This window comes from Coenobita brevimanus, chromosome 60 (assembly GCF_032717465.1).
Source record: "Coenobita brevimanus isolate Jiangsu-jjx chromosome 60, ASM3271746v2, whole genome shotgun sequence".
Taxonomy (NCBI): domain Eukaryota; kingdom Metazoa; phylum Arthropoda; class Malacostraca; order Decapoda; family Coenobitidae; genus Coenobita; species Coenobita brevimanus.
This window is the reverse complement of record NC_137013.1, coordinates 1,415,942-1,438,449: the sequence shown is the minus strand read 5'-3', so window position 1 is coordinate 1,438,449 and position 22,508 is coordinate 1,415,942. Positions and strand designations below refer to the sequence as shown.

The window sequence follows — 22,508 nt, the reverse complement described above, 5'->3', positions numbered from 1 at the left end:
TACTGGGATTTGCTTACATCTCTCACCAGTCCATTTTTTAATTTTTTTAGTATGATGGCGTGAGTATAATTACACTAATACAGTAATAAATAAGTGCATATATCAGCGTTTAAAGATTTTTTGGGGGGTGGGGGGGGAGGGGGGCAGAAATGAACTGAAAATTAAACTGACTGACATCATAAGACCTTTTATGCATGTGTAAATCATGAACACCACCAGTGTTGCACCACCAGTAGTAACAAACACTACATGGGATATGTGGATAAGCCCTTGACATTATTTTTTTTTTACTGATGACTAAGTACTAAAGTGCACTGTATTTTTTACAATACAGCATATGAGCAGTATCAGTTACACAAAAAAGAAAAAAACAATACACAACACTGACTGGCAAATGGTGAGCCAGCTATCAAAATAAACGGCTGTTTTGAATAGCGCCTAAGCTGATCCATACGTTAATACATTGATTTCATCTTCAAAGACACTTGGTTCAAAGTATTTTTTAAGAGGGCGGGGAGTGGCCAAAGCATCTTCCACACAGCAAAATAAGGTAAGTGATGCGAGAAATAAAATGAGATATGCATACAGTATATGACTTAATGATAACTCAAAAATAAATTTATTGAGAATCATAATTGCATTCACATAATTTGTCAGGGCAAAACAAGACTAAAACCAATACTGTACTGTTCAAGCGTTCAGATCAGTGAGAAGAGACACAGTGATTCCCAAAGATACTCCAAGTACAATCACAAGCAAAAGTTTACCAAAATTCCCTGCCAGCATTGCATCCTGTGTTCTGTACACCTCATTCCTTCTCAAACATCAGAAAGCACTGGTATCCTTCCTTCTCATGCTCTTTTGCTGAATGCTTCCAGCAGCTATAAATACAAGCATTTTGTGTAACAATTTTTCATTCGTACCTGAATGTCTGAGGGTATCCTTTCTTCTCACATTCTTTTATATGCCTGATTTTAATCACATAAAAATATTCTCCAACACCTTTCATAACCACAACCAGCAGAAAGTGATAAACTTTTGATCATGATGGTCCACAAACAACTGCTTTCACAGACGTAAAAATAATACCGGTACCAAAAATTATCTAACTTCTAAGCTGTTTTTCTTATTAGTTCCTGTAGTTTTTTACTCCTAATTGTACTTCATCTTGTCCTCTTCACTGTAATTGTCCATTTTAATTTTTTAATGCAGTAAAAGAAAAGAGCCAAAGGCTCAAAGTCTTTGGGGTTGAATATATTTTCTGCACATTATAAATTATTGTTCACACTTTTAAATCACTTTCATGTTAATATTTTTCAACTTCACATTACTTAATGCACATCACACTAATTATTAGTGTAATTATTAGTGTTCAGTATGCAATAATTATCCACTGATATCAGAACACTGTCTTTTCACAACAAAAACAATGCCTGAAGATTCCTTGTCTTTCAGTAACAAGTGCATTAAGTCATCACACTGTCAACATGAAGAAAAAAAGAAAAAAAAATCAAGGTAGGATTCTATACACCTTGCACAGTGTTTTCTTTGTGGCATCCTGTTGTGTACAGGTGAGGAGGGAAGAATGAAATAATTAAAGGAGATGAAATAACTAATAAGAATAGCACAGCCGTGTCTAGCTAAGAACCAAACTGAAGTGGTTTCAGTAATGTACAGATAATTATCTTGGTAAAAAATGTAGGGTGGAACTCGTGGCAAAACTGGTTTGAACTACAGAGCCGTGTGGAGAGATGAAATAAAAATCCTAAAAAAATTTACTGAAAAATTGATGATTTATGAAAAGGTTGAAAGTCGAAGCATACTGCTGAAATGGAGAGAAGGAATCAAGTACTAAAAAATTTATGAAAAAGTGATGATGTATGAAAATGGAGAAAGCAGAATCATGATACAGAAGTGTGTGTGAGAGGAGTGTGATGGGCTATTTGCGAAGATCTAAAACAAACACACTGCCGTCGGAAGCAGATGCCCCAACCTTGTCACCTCGGGAGTTCCAGCACACCTCAAAGATCCCACCAGTCCCTTTGTAACTGTGCACCAGCTGCCCAGACTGTGGGATACCAGAAGAAGAACAAACATGAATGCTCAATCAATCAACCATCAACATCCTAACCTTTTCTTTACTGAGTATTGTTACCTGACAATGGAAAGATAAAATAATTGTGGACATTATCATCCTGACATATTTTAATGGATATGACACAGGAAAATACCAAAGACAGTATCATGCAAACAACAAATTTATCAACTGATCCATCAATCTAAACAACAAACTACATTTAAATTTGTATTTATGTATTACTAAGAGGCAATAACAACATCAGCCTGACTTTAGAACACATTACTTGAAGAGGGTGCAAGTGGGAGGGTGGGGGTGGGATGGGGGGGAAATTGTATCTTCTCAATGAACACAATTTCCATTTTTTCTTGCTGTTCCCCCCCCCCCCAACCCTGGACAAAGACATAAGACCCAACAGTCCTCCTATGTGCCACACTCCTCCACCCATCATCACACTGATGTTATCAACCACCACCAATACCCGTACTGAATACAGAATATAGCTGTCTTCCTCAAGATTAATGTGCTGGTACTCACAAAGGTGTTTTTTATGATTTGCTGGTGGGTTTTAATCAGGTCTGGATAATCAAATTATTTGCTGCCCCAGCCTGGGATTGAACATACATTCTTTCAGAAGCAGCGCACTTCTTTAACCCTTTAACCGCGGGCATTGTTTTGCCCCGACTGGCCTCTCCCGTGGGGGTTCCAGCCAAAATGTAAACAAACTTTAAACCTTTATAACTCTGCACAGAATAAATCTAGAGCGAAAAATAAGGTACCACTAGAAAGTACTAACCTTCGGCTTTGCATCGATGTAGGTTTCATTATTTCGTTGACTATCACTGGATGGGCAATGCCATTAGAAGTGAGCGATCTAAAATCACTATTTTTCGCTCACACACCATTACCAAATGCCAACCTCATTCTGATAATAATACTATAAACATATATGAACACTGCACATACGATAAACACCCACTCTGTGTTCACTGAGGCAGGTAAAAGGCACTGTAATTGCCCGCACTTCACTGCCACATCAGCAGTGTTGTAATCACTATTTTTCGCTCACACACCATTACCAAATGCCGACCTCATTCTGATAATAATACTATAAACATATATGAACACTGCACATACGATAAACACCCACTCTGTGTTCACTGAGGCAGGTAAAAGGCACTGTAATTGCCTGCACTTCACTGCCACATCAGCAGTGTTGTCACTCACACAGCTGGACAGATACTGATGGGTGTTTGGTCCGGGGTGGGGTGGGGGGGTGGGGGGTCGGCTGGAGTAAAAGAACTTAATAGCTACTCTCCCTTGAAACAATTGGCGCATGGAAAAAACGCGCAGTATTCAAAATGTTCACAAACATTCGAGAATGACACCCGCGGTTTGGTCCAGTTTTTGCAATATCATTCTGGGATGACACCCACAGTTAAAGGGCTAATCACTCATCCACCAACTCTTCAAAATTCAACAATTCTAGACCATCATTATTTGTCAAGGATGTGTTCCCAAATACCAATTTTTTTTTTTTTTTTCTATCTATAGCCAGACATCATGATCCCATAAGGGATGGCCATTTGTCTTTGAGCTAATTCTCTGCCAACCCACTTGTTAACACGTAGGGAACACATATGGATTGGTTATATGATTACCACACAGTTGATAATTGTTTCCTGGCTTATAGGAAACCATTAAGCTTGTCACTCAATGTAAAGTCACCTGAAAAGGAAAGAAGAGTAATAAAAAATGACAAGAAAGATGGGAGAACTAGGAAGAAAGGAGGGTAGACACAGGAAAAGAATGACAAAGGTGAAGGAAGAAGCAGGGAGCACTGCATCAATGAAAACTATACCCATTTTATACTAACCTGACCCATTTCTTTGCCCTTTTGCAGTTTATTTCACATCTGTATTGGAGTAATGGGGTAGGAAGCAAACACACTATGACCCAATGCGCCCCACTTAACGGACAGTGTTCATTATGTCTGATGGAAGTCTGGTGTCTTTGCAGTGTCCTTTAAATCCCATATCTAGTGTATTTAGGTATATTAAATTGAGGGTCTACAGTATAAGTGATTTTTGGTATCACTAACCCAAAACTGGGTGTAAGTTTTTATTGATCATTTTAATTGATCACATACTCAACCATCGCATACCAGGGCATGATTGTGCTATTTTTTAACTACAGTGTTATTTATGAATGCTATGTACATAATAACAGGACATCATTATCCTAACATATAGAATAATATTAATGCACCATCTGTAAAATAAATAGTTTAAAGTGAGATGCTAAAAATCCTCTTGCATAAATGATAAAGATGATCTCTGGAATAGAATAGTCAGGCTGTATCTAACCCCACCAAGAAGAAGAAGAAAAAAAAAATCTAACTCTAAAATACTGGTCTTATTACCTGCGTGGACCATATATGGACACACTTGTCAAAGCTCCCAGATGCCAAAAACTTGCCATCAGGGGAAAAGGCCACGGAGTAGACAGGTTCTGAGTGCTTGGTGAGTGTGTGGATACATGCCCCACGCTCAACGTCCCATAGCCGCACCGTCGAGTCAAACGATGCACTGTTGGGAAAAAAAAATTGAAGTTATCATTGCTACACTGCACTGCTGAATCAACTGATACATTGCTTAGCTATGAAGCTACTGTTATTATTGCAAGGTAGCTGGTGGATGGTTACCATTATCCCTGGGAGGTACTGTACTATTATGCAAATGGTGTGGTGCCAAAAGCATGATGGCTCCCCAGTGGGAAACTCACCAACATTTACAGAGCAGGTCTGGCTTGAGATAAGTAAATATATATGTTTTCAAAGGAATGAAAGCACACTCAACCCTCAGCTATCACGGGTTCCGCTATAGTGTATCTTGTTATCACACCTATATAAAAAACTACCCAAATACCTTTACCATGCACTAAATGCCTGCTATCGCGCACCGCAAATATTCAAATTTCAAAAAGGCCAGGCTCCAGTGCTCCGCCCAGCAAACAAAAGCTTCACTCTGTGATTGGTCGTGTGATGTCAGCGCCAGCTGAGTGCTGATTGGCCGCGCGACCGAGTCTCCTGCCCGCCAAACCATTCAAGTGCGCGCCCTCAGGCCATGAATAGTGACAGCGAGAACAATAACCTTTTTTATGATATGACCATGGCCAACGTACCCCCTCCCCATCCCCCTACCATCACCCAACATAATGCTGCGGCACCTGGCAGGGAAATAAAGAAAAGGAAGAACCTAAGTTATGCAGATAAACTGGAAATGTGAAACTTATAGACAATGGAGAGACCAAGCGAAGTGTGGGGAAGAAACATAACATCAGTGAATCAACTGTGAGGGGTATTTATAAGAATCGTGATCACATCATAAAACATGCTCATTATTGGACTATTGTATGTTAATATGTGGTACAAAAAAGGTATCTTAGGGGTAAATATTGAGGTCATGGCACCAATTAGAATTATTACCATAAGTTCTTCAATTTGGCTATCACGGTTTTGGCTATAGCGCAGCCACAGCAGGACCAATTGGGAGTGATAGCTGAGGGCTGAGTGTAGTAGTAGTAGCAGCAGTAGCAGTAGTTGTTCCCAAGGCAGTCCGGCTGAATATTCCCGAGTCCCTAAAGAAGGCCATGGCCGAGACCGGGCTTTCCCACAGAGCTCTCAAAGAGTGTATGTTGTGTTGCTGGCGTAGGTGATTGTGTGCAATGCAGTCTTCCATAATGTACTTAATAGTATTGAGTGCTGTGTTGCATCCTGGACAGGCATCAGCGATGGGAGTCATCCAGCCTCTTCTGATAACTAAAGAGGGCTGGATGATGCCAACATCTCAGCCTGGCCAGGTGGACCCTGTCCTTATGAGAGAGAGAAGATTTAGAAGGGTGGCTATCAGGAGGCCGAGCATGCAGTTGTGTTATCTTTGTGTGACTGAATGGAGCAGTTAGTGATTTATGCATGGATATGCTTTTGGAAGATGGTCTGAGGGGGGAGAGATGACAGTATTTGTGTACGATATCGTGTGCTGGGTGTTGTTTTGATGTTCCTTGGTGTGTGTGTGTGTGTGTGTGTGTGTGTGTGTGTGTGTGTGTGTGTGTGTGTGTGTGTGTGTGTGTGTGTGTGTGTGTGTGTGTGTGTGTGTGTGTGTGTGTGTGTGTGTGTGTGTGTGTGTGTGTGTGTGTGTGTGTGTGTGTGTGTGTGTGTGTGTGTGTGTGTGTGTGTGTGTGTGTGTGTGTGTGTGTGTGTGTGTGTGTGTGTGTGTGTGTGTGTGTGTGTGTGTGTGTGTGTGTGTGTGTGTGGGTGTGTGTGTGTGTGTGTGTGTGTGTGTGTGTGTGTGTGTGTGTGTGTGTGTGTGTGTGTGTGTGTGTGTGTGTGTGTGTGTGTGTGTGTGTGTGTGCGCGTGCGCGCGCGCTGCCATGTAGTGTAGTGGATGATGTGGGTTTGTGGAGGCTGCAGCAAGAATTTGTGTGCCTCTCATATCTAGATGATCCTTAACTTTGGGGACTTAAGATTTCTTGGTGTCGGTGGTCTGTACATGTAGTAGCTGTGCAGCCTGTGATTATTTTTAGGGCCTTGTTCTGTATGGTCCATAGGGTGTTGCAGTGTGTTTCAAAGAGGTTAGAAACCCACGCAGAGGTTGCATAGTTCATCACTGAACATGGCGGTGGTTTCTTTGTTGTGTCTGCATGTTGTATGGGCAAGTGACCTTAGGGCGCTGAGTCTTGGTGTTAATTTATTTTTAATGTTTGTGATGTGTTGTTTAAAAGACACTGATGTATTGTATGTTACACCACAGATTTTGTGTGTGTGTGTTGGGGAGGGGGGTAGGAGAGTGTTGTTTATGGTGAGGTGTGGAATGACTTCTGCTGTCCAGTTTCTGAGATGGGTCACTGTTGATTTGGCAGGGGCTACTGTGAGCCTGTTTGTGGTGAACCATTCATGTAGTGTGTTAAGGTAAGGTTGGAGGATGTGTGTGGCTGTGTTCGCATTTTGGTGTGTACATGTGTTTTTATGTTGTCTGCAAAGGAAGCTATGTGTACCTGTGGTGTGGGGTGCAGTTATGTCATGCATTGTTAGAGAGCATAGGGGTCAAAATAGATCCTTGAGGGACGCTGTTTGTGATGTTTCTGATGTTCGATGCCTGACCAGCAAATGTTGCATGGCATGTGCACATCTGCCTGCTAAGTAGTTTGCCAGACATTTTTTTGTGTTATTGTGCATGTTTGTGTTGAATATTCTGTTTGTGAGGTTGTGGCAGAGGATGGCATCAAAAGCTTTGCTAATGTCCACCATGACTAGGAGTGTTCTGTATGGTGGCCTAGCTGAATTGATGTCATCAATATCTCTTTGTGTAAGGTCTATAAAAAGTGTGTTTGTGGTGTGTAGCAGCCTAAAACCATGTTGTGATGGGGCTAGGGGGCTGTGAGGTGTTACTAATTGTAATGCCAGTTGTTCAGTGACTTTACAGGGGGTGCAGAGAAGTGTGATGGGGTGGTGTGTGGAAGGTAACGTGGAGTCGTTGTTGGGTTTGGGGATAGAGATAATAGTACCATGCTTCCTGATGTTGTGTATTATGTTGTGTGAGAAGCTGAGGTTATGCTCAGTGCTGTAATTTGGCAGGCAAAAGCCAATTAATATCAGAATTAGAATGAAAAAATAATCCGATAATCAGAATAAAATTGGAATTGGCCGATTCTAATTCCAGTTTTGCAAAATATCGTTCTCCTACAGAACCCAGTAGAGCACACCCCCTTTATACGATGAACCAGTATGCAATGAATCGCTCACACCCTCTTTGTACAATGATGAAAGTTCGTTTTTTTTTTTTTTTCAATCTACAATAGCACCTTCACTTATACAATCATTATGATCCTGTACAAAGGCTCACTGGTCAATGTATCATCACTACTTTCACAAATATGATCACCAACACACAAGCTTACGGTCATCTCTGTTCCAAGATGACCTTTGAACTCACTCACTACTGGGTGTGTTAGTGTCAGTGATGGAACAATAGTGTGGTGTTGGAATTCACACAGCAAGTAAAGTACAGTATTGTGAAATAAAATAACTACCACCTTGTCAGCCTGACCCTCCATTGTGACATGGAGGGTCAGGCTGACAAATGAAGAAGTGAAGGAACGTTGTGGGGTGGATGTGGATGTGGTTGAGAAAATTTGGAGAAACACACTGAGGTGGTTTAGACATGTGGAGAGAATGGAGAATGAAAGACTGACTAAGAGGGTGCATGTAGGTGAAGTGGAGGTGGGGGGGGGGACTGAGAATGAGGTGGCGGGATAGAGTTGAGAGGTATATGAGGGAGGGGGGAGTGAGTTGGGGGGAGGGCAGTCGAATGGTAGATGACAGAGCAACTTGGAGGCGTTTTGTATGCAGCCACCCTTTGTGGGATTAGGGCATCAGGCTATAGATAGATAGATAGATTGTGGAACCAGCTGACTGTCCAATGTTAGCAGTGTTCAATCAATTATTTGTGTAATGTTTGTGGTAAAAAGAGTTATAAGCAAATTTTAGGTAAATTCTGTTCACAAATGGTCTCACCTCATACTTTTGAAATATTCATTACTAACCTTTAGCATGACAAACTGTAGTATAAGAGCAGAGCTTGTGAGGTGCAGTGGATGTTTGCAAGCAGAGTCTGTTTACATGTGGAATTGGTGGATTTTTTTTTTTTTTTTTACATGGTGACTAAAAGAAAATATATCACAAACTTCCAGTCATTCCCCACAATCACAATGAATGATCTAGAAGGTAAATACTGGATACTAATAACAGAACACAGAGAAGAATGTGCTTTTTAGACACACGATCAAACTCCACAAATTATCTTTACATCTTTGATTATCTTCATTTATAATATCCATTTCAAATAAATCACCAGATATATGTATGTCTTACTACTATTAGCCCACTTTATGCACACAGTAAGTATCATTTACCAGTTTCTTCAGCTTATGTATGAAAATCTAGTCTCCAACATTTTTGTTTAGGAACATCCAATCTCCATCATTTTTGTTATACAGTAAGTTAAATATTCCCTAAAGTTACTTGTAATTTTATGAAAATGGAGGTCTATCTACCTATCTATTGCCAGATGCCTTAATCCCCGTAAGGGGTGGCCACAAACAACTTGCCTCCATGTCGCCCTGTCCCCCGCCATTTCACTGCCCTGCCCCCAGCTCACACCCCCGTCTCTCATATACCTCTCCACTCCATCCCTCCATCTCATCCTTGGCCTTCCCCTCCCTCTCCTCCCCTCCACCTCACTCACATACACTCTCCTCGTCAGCCTCCCACTCTCCATCCTCTCCACATGGCCAAACCACCTCAATGTGTTTCTCCTAACACTTCCTATTACATCCACATCCATAACACAACGCTCCTTCACTTCCTCATTTGTCAGCCTGTCTCGCCATGTGACTCCACAGACTCCTCTCAAATAGCTCATTTCCACTGCTCTCACTCTTGACTTCTGTTCCTCCAACAAGGCCCAAGCTTCACTTCCATACGTTAAGAGCTGGTATCACAATACTGTCATGTAGTAACTTTTTCACTTCCATGCTCACTTCAGTGTTTCTTATTACTGTTCTCAAGGAACCAGCAACCTTTCTTCCTTGTTGTATGGAGGTAGGGGAAGTAAGTATGGTTACAATATGTAATATGACAAAAGTTGCTTTCCTAAATGGGCCCAAAGTTAAGGCCGGTTCACACTAGCTAAATCGCGGCCATTTTTTTCGCCGATTTGCAGGGAAAAAATGCCGATTTCGGCATTTCTCCTGGAAAAGTGTTCACATGGACGGGGACTGCAGAGGCAGGAATGTGGCAACAGTGTTTACAAACAAAGATGGTCCCCCGTACCCGTACTAGGTGTGCAGCTCTTGCACTTGCACTTTTCCTACTTCAAGATAAGCCCTCACGGCCGCGATTTAGCTCATGTGAACAGGCCTTTACTCTCACTCAGCTTTCCGGTGGCTTCAGGGGCCATATGCATAAATTTTCTTAAGTATAAATTATGTATAAGATGCCTTTACCTTTAACTCATACTTAAATTCTCATACTTTTATACTCATGCTCATATCAGATTCATCCAAACTGAAATGAACGTTAAAGTGAGACTAGTAGTAGTGGCGGTGTAAACACAAGATGTCGTATTCGTCTTCGTTCCCAGAGTTTTGCCTTGTTCGGTGCTTCCATTTATATCGGCCTGGCTTCTTTCTCCCGATTCCAGCAAAAAAAGACCGACATGTCGGTCTCTCCATACCGGGAAAAAAGTTGCCGGAATTTCTACCAGGAAGCAAATTCCGGCAAAAAACGGCTGCAATTTTGCTCATGTGAACTGGCCTTTAATGTAGTAGAGGTCAAAATGTTAGTTTTCTCATTAGGCAATCCAGCTGTCACAATATACTTCATCTTACCTATATAAGAACACTGGTGGCAGTCTCTAGATATCCTTGATAATTTGGTGCATGTTATGTAATGATTAACCTAGCTGTAATAGGATGGTACTGACAATATGTTATTACAAAATTGAGCACTTGAGGTCGTGTGTTGGTTTTGACGATTGCTTCTGTAAATATGCATGGTTTGTGTAATTGTCATTCCAGCAGCACAACAGCACAGGTGATCTGTCATACTATGAGAGCAGTTGTATCTAAACATACTGATGCATCATAAATACCAATACCTAGACATCTTTTCATGACATTTTATTTTTCACTGGACTATCTTAAGTGAGCTTTCCATCGCATGAAATCTGTCAGAAACTCTAGAACTTACATTTAAGAGTGTGGATGCATAATTCTCATGCATAACTACATCCAGACAGTAATTACTGTGCATACACTTATACCTCAATTCCATATGTTTAAATTAACCTGTGGATTGTAAGCCACAGCTCAGGCTGGGTAACGTCACGTTGCGAGCTACAGCTCAGGCTGTGCTGGCTGTGCATCACCGTAAACAACTCGACCCCCATGCAAACTTACGCATGGCGCTAAGCAAAGACAAAGAGAGATTTTTTCTTTTCACCAGATGATGCCTTGGATGTTTATCTTCAAGTTTATGATAAATAAAAAAATATATATATATATATATTTTTTTAATTTTTTCACTACTCTCGTACATAAACTTAGATATGGCCCAACGCAAAAACGAATTTTTTTTTTTTCTTTTCACCAGATGATGCCCTGGATGTTTATCTTCTGGTTAAAAAAAAAAAAAAATCCTTCATTTTTTGCACACCACAGGGTGGGATAAAAAAAAAAGGAACTGCGCAATCCACGGGTTAAAACCATCCTTGGCCATCTTACCAACTGCAAGAAATCTGGTAATTATATAACAGATTGCCACTGTCCATAAGACAACTCTCTACTGTTGAATCCTTTTAGAGACAGCTGAAAGCCTTTCTTTTTTCAAAATGCTACGACCTGGAGAGAGGTACTATGACAGATGATTATAGGGTTTAATTTTTGCCACTTTCATGTATATATGATGTAGCTTGTATTATATACAAGAAATGTCACAATTCTTGTAACTGTAAAAATAACGAGCGCTAGTGAATTCCCAAAAGGAAGAACTGGCGCTTTTGAGAAACAAAAGGCCAGATTATTATTATTATTATTATTATTAATTAGCAATCTCATTATGAATGGCAAAATTGTCTGTAACTGACTCATTCTTAATGCTATCTAGCCAATGTTGTCTGCTACGATAGCAATGTGACTCACTGTGCACATTCTTACTGAGGGTGGTACCGGGTATGCAATAATGTATCAACCATTAAGCTATAAGAGTATCAATAACATCACCACATACACATGGATTAGACAGTGATCATAATTTTGGAGGGCAGAAAAAAAAGGTGTCATCTTAATTCTGGAGATAAAGAGGGAGCGAACGGGGAAAAAAAAGGAGGGGGGGCATTGCTCTTTTATAGCCAATCTGCTGATTCAGACACCAAGTATCAGTATCAGCTTGGTACTGGAATAAATGTCAAAATGAGCAATGAACCAGTCCAGAGATGTGGTTTGGCTGCAGCACCCAGTTATGTTAAATAGCTGTCTATGCTGTGAGAAGGATGCATACAAGGAGTGTACCAGTAAATGTGCTGTGGTGTGAGGGACTGCTTTACTGCCTAGTGATATGAAATAGGGAAGTGACTGTGGAAGTCACTGCATGACAGTATTGTGATCCATACTCTTATCACCTGGAAGTAAAGCTAGGGCTCTGTTGGACAGACACAGAGAGCAGTGGAAATGAGTAATCTGAGAAGACCATGTGGAGATACAAGGTGAGATACATAAATGAGTAGTAAAGGAGCTTCGTGGTGTTATGTGGTTGTGACTGAAAATGTTGACTGAAATACTCTGAGATGATTGGGTCATGTGGAGAAGATGCATAATGAGTGACTGACTAGAAGTGTATGTGAGTGAGGCTGATGGCAGTGAGGGAGACCATGGATGAGAGACAGGGATGGACTGGAGAGATATATAAGAGAGATGGGTGTGAGTTGGAGGGGGGGAAGTAAAATGGCAAAGGATGGGGCGACGTGGAGGCAATTTGTTTGTGCCACCCTATACAGAATTAGTGTCTGGAAATAGATTATCTGCGAGCTGTATTTTGTACTGGTACTGAAAGAGATAGTTCTGACCACATGAACCTGTTTACATCTGGGAAGTGTTGTGTATTATCTATTCTAGGATTACCAGTGACTGACCTGGCAAGGATAAGATTCATGTTGGGGTTGTTGGTGCCAGGACCGGTGGGCGACCACTTGATTGTATATATCTCTTTGCTGTGTGCCTGTAGGTCATGTACACACGTGTCTTGACGCATAGACCAGATCTGTGAACAGGGGAAAGAAAGGTTAGAAAACAGCCATCATATTCTGGGATATTCATAGACAGGCAGGTCCCGATCTTACGAGCTAATCGGGAGCAAGGATTTTGCTCGTAAGCCGAATTCTCACTAAACGAAGTGAAGAACTCGTGGGAAAATAGGGTTAGGGAGCAAGGCCTCTAAGCAACCTCCCCAATAGCACCAAAACTGACTTTCTGATCATTTTAAATTGGAATAAAGGGTTAATACAAGAGGGTAATACACCTGAAATATAAAAACAGCATTAATATAAGCAGAATAACATAAATTAGAGGTAAAACAGGGATGGGGTGAACAACCAGCCAAGTAACCTCCACCAACCACCAACACCTGTGACCGACAATTTTAAGCAGGAATAAAGGGTTAATACACGTGAAATACAAATATCCTCGTATTGATTCTCGTACGTTGGGATTTGGGGAGATTTTATCTGCTCGTTAAACAGGTGGTGGTGCAAATTCAAAGACCTCGTATTAGTGAATTCTCGTTAAGCGATTGCTCATTAACTGGGACTTGCCTGTACAGTACTGTACGAAGGCTGTTCAGGAAGTATATACCTGACTTGTGGCTCTAAAAAATTTAACCTTAACCTGTTGAGCTAGGACACTAATCTGCCTCAAAGTAGGCCACTTCTGACTTGACACATGTATCTCAGCATTCTTTCCATTGCCTGAAACATTTCTCAAGGTCAGTTTTCAGTACCTCCTGCCGGTGCTTTGTTGCAATCGTCATGCTCTCTTCTCTCGACTCAAATCAGGAACCTTCAGCGGAGTTTTGAGCTTGGGGAATAACCTAAAGTCACAAGGAACCATGTCTGGTGGGTAGGGAGCCTGCTGGACTTGCAAGATATTGTGCTTGGCCAAAAATTCCTGAATGAGTTGAGAGGAATGGGCATGGGCGCTGTCGTGGTGCAGCTTCCAACTTGCCACCTTCCAGAGGTCTGGTCCATTCCACCGAACTGCGTCTTGAAGATGATGGATAACGTTGAGGTAATAATGCTTGTTGACAGTCTGATATTCTGGTGCTTTTTGTGATGCACACACGAAGGTTGTAAAAAAAAAAAGAAAAGAAAAAAAAGAACACACACACACACACACACATTTCACTTTGCTGCAGACCTGTCGTGCTTTTTTTGGCTAAGGTAACTCTGCATGCTTCCACTGGGACGACTGTGCTTTGGTTTCTGGGTCATACCCATACACCCAAGTCTCATCTCCAGTGATAACAGTCTCCAGAAAGTCTGGATCACAATTTGCACACTCCAGCATGTCTTGAGCAACGTTCATCAGAGAGAAGAGATCATGGCAAATGCAACAAAGCACCTGCTAGAAATGCTGAAAACTGGCTTTGAAAAATGTTTTAGGCAGTGGAACGAACGCTGGGCTATGTGTATCAACTCAGAAGGGGCCTTCCTTGAGGGGGATTAGTGTCCTAGCTCAACAGGTTAGCTACAGTCTATACACTTACTATGCAAGTTTCTACAACGCAAAATGTCTAGCATGCGACAAGGGGAGGGGGGTTAAATAATCGGTAATGCTTGGGTTGGTTTAGAAAACGAGAAATCTGGGCGGCAAAGTGAGCCAACTTCGGTGTTGCGCCACAGAGCATGACCTGCATCACCATCATATGCCATGGCCATGGACAGTGAAGATCTACTGATGTGAAACGTAGGCAAAATCCTGGAAGCCTTTGACGAGTTTAAAGATCAAGCGACAACAAACTAAAACTATAAAGTGAGAGCTCAAGAGGTTCTGGGTGCCAGAGAAAACAGCCTTCATTACTACCAAGACAGGCATGCTGAGGAAGCGAGCTGATGGCATCAAACTCTCACCACCACCTTTACTCCACCACGAGGAGAAGATCCAGTGCCCTCAACATCAGCCGAGGGTGACAACAATGGTGCATCTGTTGTGTCTGCCTTGGACTATAAGGGATTCAAGACTGATGTGGAGCATGTTGGTGGTGGAGTCGGGAGTCACGAGGTATGGAGGGTACTGGGGCCGGGGCACCATAACTGCCTCACCTTGCCTTGGAACCTCCACCTCTTCAGGTCAACTAAGTTTGTCCAGCACAGATTTTAAGATACAGGTCTATTGTCTATCTTGCCAGATGCCTAAATCCTGTATGGGGTGGCTACAAACAAATTGCCTCCACGTCACCCTGTCCCCCGCCATTTCACTGCCCTGCTCCCAACTCACATCCCCCTTTCATATACCTCTCCACTCCATCCCTCCACCTCATCGTCGGCCTCCCCCTCCCTCTCCCTCTCCCCCCTTCCACCTATTGTGTGGGTTATATTTACTGTGAACATGTGTTTAATGGCCCATAATACAGAGGCAAAATGACAGACTAGGGGCCAAAAGGGTGACTTTTGAGGTGGCCACCCCAACAATTAGAAGTTTCCCAGTAAGGTATGTTATTTCTAAAGCATGAAATTTCTAGACAGCGAGGTCTTCTACCGCCGAAATTCTCACATATAAGCGAATGGCCTGTATTTATTTTTTAGCCTAAGGTTGGGCACTTTCTGAACAGACCTCATATTTCTATTTCATCTATCCATTCTGACTCTTTTCTTTTCTTAAACCTCCTATTTCACTTTTAAACACTCATTTACACTCTCAATCCATCAGTCTTCTTGGACTATCATGCCCCCTCCCACCTTCAAATTCAATCATATCATCCTATTTATAACCATCCCTTGATTGCAGTGTTTTCCAATCTTTCACTTATAATGGCTCCCTAACTTCCAAATATTCTATCAGCGTCTCCACCCCCCTTCTAGGACAGTGTTTGCAAGATCAAGGTACGTAACAGGGATAAGAGTATTTTATTAGATTATTTTATCATGTGCAATGAAGGTAAAAGGACTTACGACATAAAAGTTTTTTTTTGTTGATTTACTTTCAGGTTGGGTTCCCCTCCCCCCCCCCTTTTTATTTTTAAGCTTCCTTCTTTTTTTCAGTACTGTGCTCAGCTTTAAAAAACTATATGGTACACCCACAAAAAATAAGAAGGTACAAACACCTAAACTGGGAATGGTGTGTAAATCCTATGGCCAGACTCAAACACACTGTGAAGTATTGTGACCCACTGTATCCCATATGACAGACACTGTTTGTCATAGTCCATGGAAGTTTGGTGACCTATACAGTATCGGCTAAATCTGTTATCCAGTCTATTGAGGTCCATTTTGTCTACTGTATTTACAAACTGCAAAAATTATAAAATATTTCCTTAAGGAGGGTTAAGTTCACCAATTATTTAAAAAGAGATAAATGTAAATGCTCCTCATATCATTCTCCGGAAAAATTTAAATGTTGTAAAAACTACTTCTTAAATCCCTGTCCACAGTACGCACTCCACAGATTGGAAAACACTGCTCTATAGCACTGTATACCTGAAATAAGCTCTTCTGTCCCACACATAATTCCCAAATCTCTGGATTTCTTACTAAATCCAACACAGACAACCCACAAATATTACACAAGTGTTGTTTCCACTGCTCTCACTCTTGATTTCTTATTCATACTAAACAAGTATCGCATAATTTCGTATCGCTAATAAAGGCTCCAACTTGTTTGGATGCACTGGTCCTGGTAACCTAATGGAGTCTCTCCATGCTGCTTGATCTCAAGCAGCCTCCCTGTTCAGTCCCTTATCCCTGAAGTCAAACTCTATGACCTTGTCCCAGGTTTTTTTTAGGTCTGCCTCTTGCAACCCTACCCTTGACATTCACACTTCTCACTTTTTGCACCCAACTGTCATCCTCCCTTTCAACATGCCCAAATCATCTCAATCTACCTCTCCTCGTCACAACACCAATACACTCCAGTCCCATCCTTCCTCACAACTCTCAATCATAATCCCAGGCTCCCCAAGCCTCACAATCAAGGGAGTAATGTAGTACCAGCCAATCAGGGCGGTACTTGCGAGGAGGATGGGAGTGCTTGTGACAGGGAAAACTGGAGCTCCTGTTTCACTAGCCATCAGGATGTCCTGACCATACTGCTTTGTTAAATTTTTTCTTTGTGACACCAAAATGAAGAGTAGGCCAGCATACTTTCCTAAACACTTTTCTTTACCTATGCACTACTATACATGCACTTTACATACCATGCAATGCATCCCACTGTGTCAAAGGGGTTGATGCCAGCATGGGCATGTGGTCAGAAAACTTTGTGCCCTGCTACCTAATGTCTGATCTGAGGGGAGGTGTGGCGCAGACTTCACCAGCGTAGTTTTGGGGACCAAGTATCATACCCACATTTTAGTGTGGGCACCACCACACCTTTATACGAGCACAATCCTTTTGCAGGCTACCAGCTCAGTTCTACTTCAAATCAAGGTCTGCGTACCAACAATTACCTTTCTTCCCTGTGCCTAGCTCTCTTCTTAAATAGCACATTCACCTCTCATTTCCACTGGCAAACCAAACTATTTACATTCTTCTATCAATCTGCCTCTTTCCATCCATAAGCACTTAACACTATGGGTCATATTCTCTTAAACACTATTACCTAACTCTTGCCTACGTTTACGTCCAAACCATATACCTCCCTGATATTACACAATTCTAAACCAGACTGCAAGAATCCTCCTCACTATTACACTGCAGAACTGCATCATCTGACTACATCAGACTTAAAATACTTCACTCTCCACTATTCATCATCAGCTTTTTACATTTACCATTCATCATCATTTTCCTGACCCTTGCTCCCACCTCAGGATAAGGTGAGGTAGGATCCACACAAGCGGGAAAGAATAGTAAAGATGGAGAACTATCAGTATCATGGCCTATGTAATGGGTCAAAATCACTCTTCAGAACCCTGGCTCAAGCCCATACTGCATACTTAATAATCTGCACATATTTGGGGGTAAATTTCCTGGTGGATGCACTTCATCTACACTTGCCAGATAAGTGTCAATCTGTTGCCTGTTTCATTGAAAATGGATGCCATTCCCTTGGTGGTAGGTATTAAGCAATAAAAAAAATCTGGTCTCCTCCTGTGGATCAACCCTGTGCAAGGTCATCATTCCAACCAAAGCATTCTGCTACACTACCAGGCACCTCAACACACACATGTATCCAGTAAAAAACAGAAAACATGTGTACCTTTAGTGTCATATCATCCGAGCAAGAGGCAAGAAGGTTCCCCTGTGGGTCCCACTTGATAGCATTGACCTCATTAGTGTGACCCTGGAAGCTCTTGATAGGCTTGTCCTGGCCCAGCTGACACACGTGGATGCACTGGTCTGTAGAACACGAGGCAAACGAGGTGTTGGTCTGCCAGTCCACATCCAAGGCCGGTGCTGAGTGGAAGGCAAACTGTTGTGTGCAGTGCCCTGAAGATGCATCCCAGATGATTGTTGTCTGCACAGGGAATGGAAAATATTCAAACTAATTTCTTGCTACATGTTGCCTTTAATGGCCTTATCTCCAACTAGGTAAACAGTAAAATATAAAAAAAGACTACCTATGAGAGTTATATTGCTACCCATATTGTTTCAGTGACCCCAGGCTCATCAGAACTTGAACTCATTGGACAACTGACTGAAGATGCCATTCTCTCACAATTCACTGCCTTCCTATTATGGGAGAGGAAGTGAGGTGAGGAGCATTTGTACAACCATGCAGCAACTGCTTATATTAATACCATGGCAAGAAGGCATCCCTCACCAGAACTATTACCAGTACCAGTATGATCTGTTTTCCAAAATTTACCATCCTAATTGTATGAAAAAGGATGCTGATATTCTGGAGCACATCCATGACATAAACAAAGATTTAGTGTACAAACAGTCCTTGTTTTAAGTTAAAGATACTTTTCAAATTATCACTTCTTCTTCCATATAACTGGAACTGTAAACTGGTGGAAACTGACATCATCATCATCATCATCATCATCCAGACCTCTTTTTTTCCCACCTAAGGATGGGATCAGGTAGGGTCCTGAGAGTAAAGAAAAGGCTTACAAGGATGAATATGAGCCAAATATTCCCAATTAAATGGGCCACACTCATAATTCACTCCCTATCCAAGCCCCAACAATCCTGGCTGCATCTCACAGGCACACCTCCCATGAATACTTGTTTATAACCTCCAATCAAACTGAGACAATCCAATGCCTATCAAGTTAACAAATGGGTGCCAAACACAAGTCACACACACCTCCATACCAAATTCTTCTAAAGACTTCAATCAACTCTCAGTTCTCAGGTATCACCACCCTCCATACCTCTCCTCCTCACACTCATTTACCATAACTACCCACCTTCTTGTCCAACCATGTCTGTTCTTATCTTCAAGCCAGCTCAGATACACCCTTTCCACCACACTATTCACACTTGTTCTCTCCACGGGACCATAACATCCAAGCACGCACACTTCAACTCTCGGGTCTACAGATTTTGTTACTCCACATTTTTCACTAATCACATCCATCCTTATCCTATCCACTCTTGCCACTCCACACACATTTTTCAATAATCTCATTTCTGCTGTTCTTCCTCTTGACTGTTCATTTTCATGCTGCATTAAGGTCTCACACCCATAGTTTACTGTAAGAACTACACACAAAAGGAACTGACCTCACAGGGCATACCAGAAAAAAAAATAAAAAAGACTCAAGGGAATATCTTATGATACAGGCAAAATTGTGCTGCATAACTGCATCCTAATACATGGGCAAGTTGCTCTTACCTTTAACTACAATCTGGAGGCATCTGGGCATCGCTGTCTGCAAAATTTTGAAAGTACTGTATTCCGCATTCACCTCCTACTGAGGGCACCGAGGGCAAGTCTGAAAGGGCTCTTTTTCTTTCTTTTTTCTTTTTCTTTCTTTCTTTCTTTTATTTTTTAAGGTTTCATTGTCACAGGCCCCCTCCCTATCCCCAATGAACTCGTGTTATAACAACCTAGCTATATTGCATCATTACGTGATGGGTTTTCATTTAAAACACTCTCACTGCATAATGAGGCAATGCTATGCATAACCTATGGGAAAAGGGAATTTGGTGTTTGAATGCCACCTGCTTACACCTATAATGCTATGTGAGAAAAAATAAATACATAAAACATTAAAAAGGCTAGTTATATCTAAAACACATACAAAATTAACATATGACCTACAACAATAAATATCCACCGTAATGGTAGCAAAGAGATCCCCAAGAGAGGCCACTGGAATTGCAATCACATCCACAAACCTTGAACTCTGGCTGGCTACTACTTACAACTTCTATGGTAAACAAATGTGCAGTATCCTTGCATAATAAACATGTCAACCAAGCAGTATTAATTTGTACGATACCATAATAAACAAGAACTGAACACACATGATGTAGTTTTGTAATTCATAATGGCACATAAATCACCATTCTTTAAATTTCTCAAGGTTTTCTATACTCAACACATATAGACACACCCATTCACAACATCAAATACATATTGTTATAATATATTCTGCAATTTGTATATTTTCCTATGCAAAATAATGTGCTTTTTTTAAACTTTACCCTCACTTAATGATACAGTTTTTAATAACACATTTTCCTTGTAAATGATGAATTACTGCACCGTACCTTGTCAACACCAGCACTAAGGATGTAGTTGCCCTTCTTATTCCATTTGAGGGCAAAGATGGGTCCCTTATGTTGTCCTAGGGTGGAGGCCAGGCGCCCATCAGTCATCCATATCCGAGCATAACCATCATATGAACCAGTAGCAAGGAGCGTCCCATCACACTGAGGTAAAAAAAGGATGTGGTAAATAATACTGTGGTAGACTCTGAGGTAAGCAGGTAGGTTATTGTTGTTGCTCAATCCCCCATCTGCCTGACTGAGTAGACCTGTCAACTGCAGGTAAGCAACTGTCATTGTGCAGCTGTCCCACAGGTGTCCTACACTGTTGATGCTGCGTCTACATCTTAGAGTGGCCTGCACTATGCAATGCTCCACTGTGTGTTTCATTGTATAAGCTAATTCTATAAGCAAGGCACACATGTGCGACTACCCATCATAAATCTAAACTGGTAGCTGAGGAGGGCTAGGTGATGTCCTGCTCTAAGACTACCTAGGTGAACTCAATCCTCTCCATTCAAGGACATCTCCAGTGAGTGGATGTCAGGAAAGGGGCTTGTAATACAGTTTTTTTAATTGAAGTATTGTATCGTCCTGCATGTGAATTGACTATGTAGGTGTTTCTTCATTGCTAGCGCTGGAATGTCTGGAGGTGGGATGTTGTTGTTGGTTAGATAATGTCTGTGTGGTACTGTGTGTCACAGTTATGTAATGACAAGTGTGTTGTGTACTGGCACAGGCTGCTGCACAGAAATAAGTGCCTCTCTTATCAAGGTAGCATCTAACCAAGATTTTAGTTTCAGAGTGAAAGTGAGCTGTGGGAGTGGTTTTAGTGCAGCCTATGGTGAAGCTTAGAGCACTGTTCTGCATGGCTTGCACGGTTTTGTAGTATTACGTAGGATGGGAGCCCAAGCTGGGGATGCATAAGACATCACTGATCTAACTTACTGTTTGTTGGTAGAGAGACTATTACTTTTTGTTGCTCAATGTCTGCTCCTGTAGTTGACCAGAATGCACTGAGTCTGCTGGTACACAGTCCCTTGATGTCCAGTATATGGTCCCTGAAGGTGAGTCTAGTGTCGTTTGTTACTCCAAGATCTTAATAGGGTGTGTGTGACACGGGTTCATTGCTGAGTATGATGTTAGGGGTGTACCTGTATTCATGTTTGCTGCTGGTGATGAGTGTGATGGATCTGGCTGGTGCAACTGTCAGTCTGTTGTCCTTAACCCAAGTCTACGATGTATTAAGGTAGTCCTGTTACAGTGTGCAGGCTGTCTACACTGTTAAGGTGATATCATCTGCATATGAGGCAATGTTTGTGGGAAGCTGGAGTTTGGGAATATCATGTCTGTATAGGCTGACCAGTGTGGGTGAGAGAACAGAGTCCTGTGGAACTCTAATGGGGAAATTCTGTGTTCGTGATGACTGCCCTGGAATGTAACACTTGCCTGGTTACCACACAAAGAGTTGGCATGCCAGCATTTGGTGTTGTTCACCATGTTTGTGTTATACATCTTGGTGATTACTTTGCACTGTCGGATGGTACCGAAGGCTTTACTAATACAGTAATCATTCGATTATCCGACATAACAGAGCCAAAGATATGTTCAGGTAATGGCTCCGCCCGGATAATGGACTTCTCCCCTAGCCCCCCCCTTCATACATAGCCTAACTTTGACGGCCATTGTAAAAGGCCACTACAGTACAACACTTGTTCCTGGTGTTTTACACTGCTATATCTGGTGAAACAGACCTACAAACAATAGCCAAGCAATTACCATGGCCAAGCAGACCCATCAACCACAGACAAGGAATCACCACTGCAGGGCCATAATCTGCAGTGACATGAAAAAATACCATACTGCACAGTACTGTACATGATAAGACTGGCTACACAAGAGAAATGAAGTGGGCACACAAAATGTTATGGCAAAATGGA

The 22,508-nt window shown here is 41.7% G+C and overlaps 1 protein-coding gene across 1 annotated transcript in view; it reads right to left on the bottom strand.

The window, feature by feature from the left end:
- Window positions 1–428: 428 nt before the first annotated feature.
- ebi (transducin beta like ebi) overlaps window positions 429–22,508 on the bottom strand; it is a 45,618-nt gene continuing 23,538 nt past the window's right edge. The window contains exons 6-10 of the mRNA XM_080274968.1: window positions 20,572–20,733; window positions 18,104–18,361; window positions 12,826–12,953; window positions 4,500–4,665; window positions 429–2,068 (exon numbers count right to left, since the gene is read on the bottom strand). Of these exons, the coding sequence (XP_080131094.1) occupies window positions 1,940–2,068; window positions 4,500–4,665; window positions 12,826–12,953; window positions 18,104–18,361; window positions 20,572–20,733 (843 nt within the window). The 3' untranslated portion in view covers window positions 429–1,939. The remainder of the gene's footprint in view (window positions 2,069–4,499; window positions 4,666–12,825; window positions 12,954–18,103; window positions 18,362–20,571; window positions 20,734–22,508) is intronic.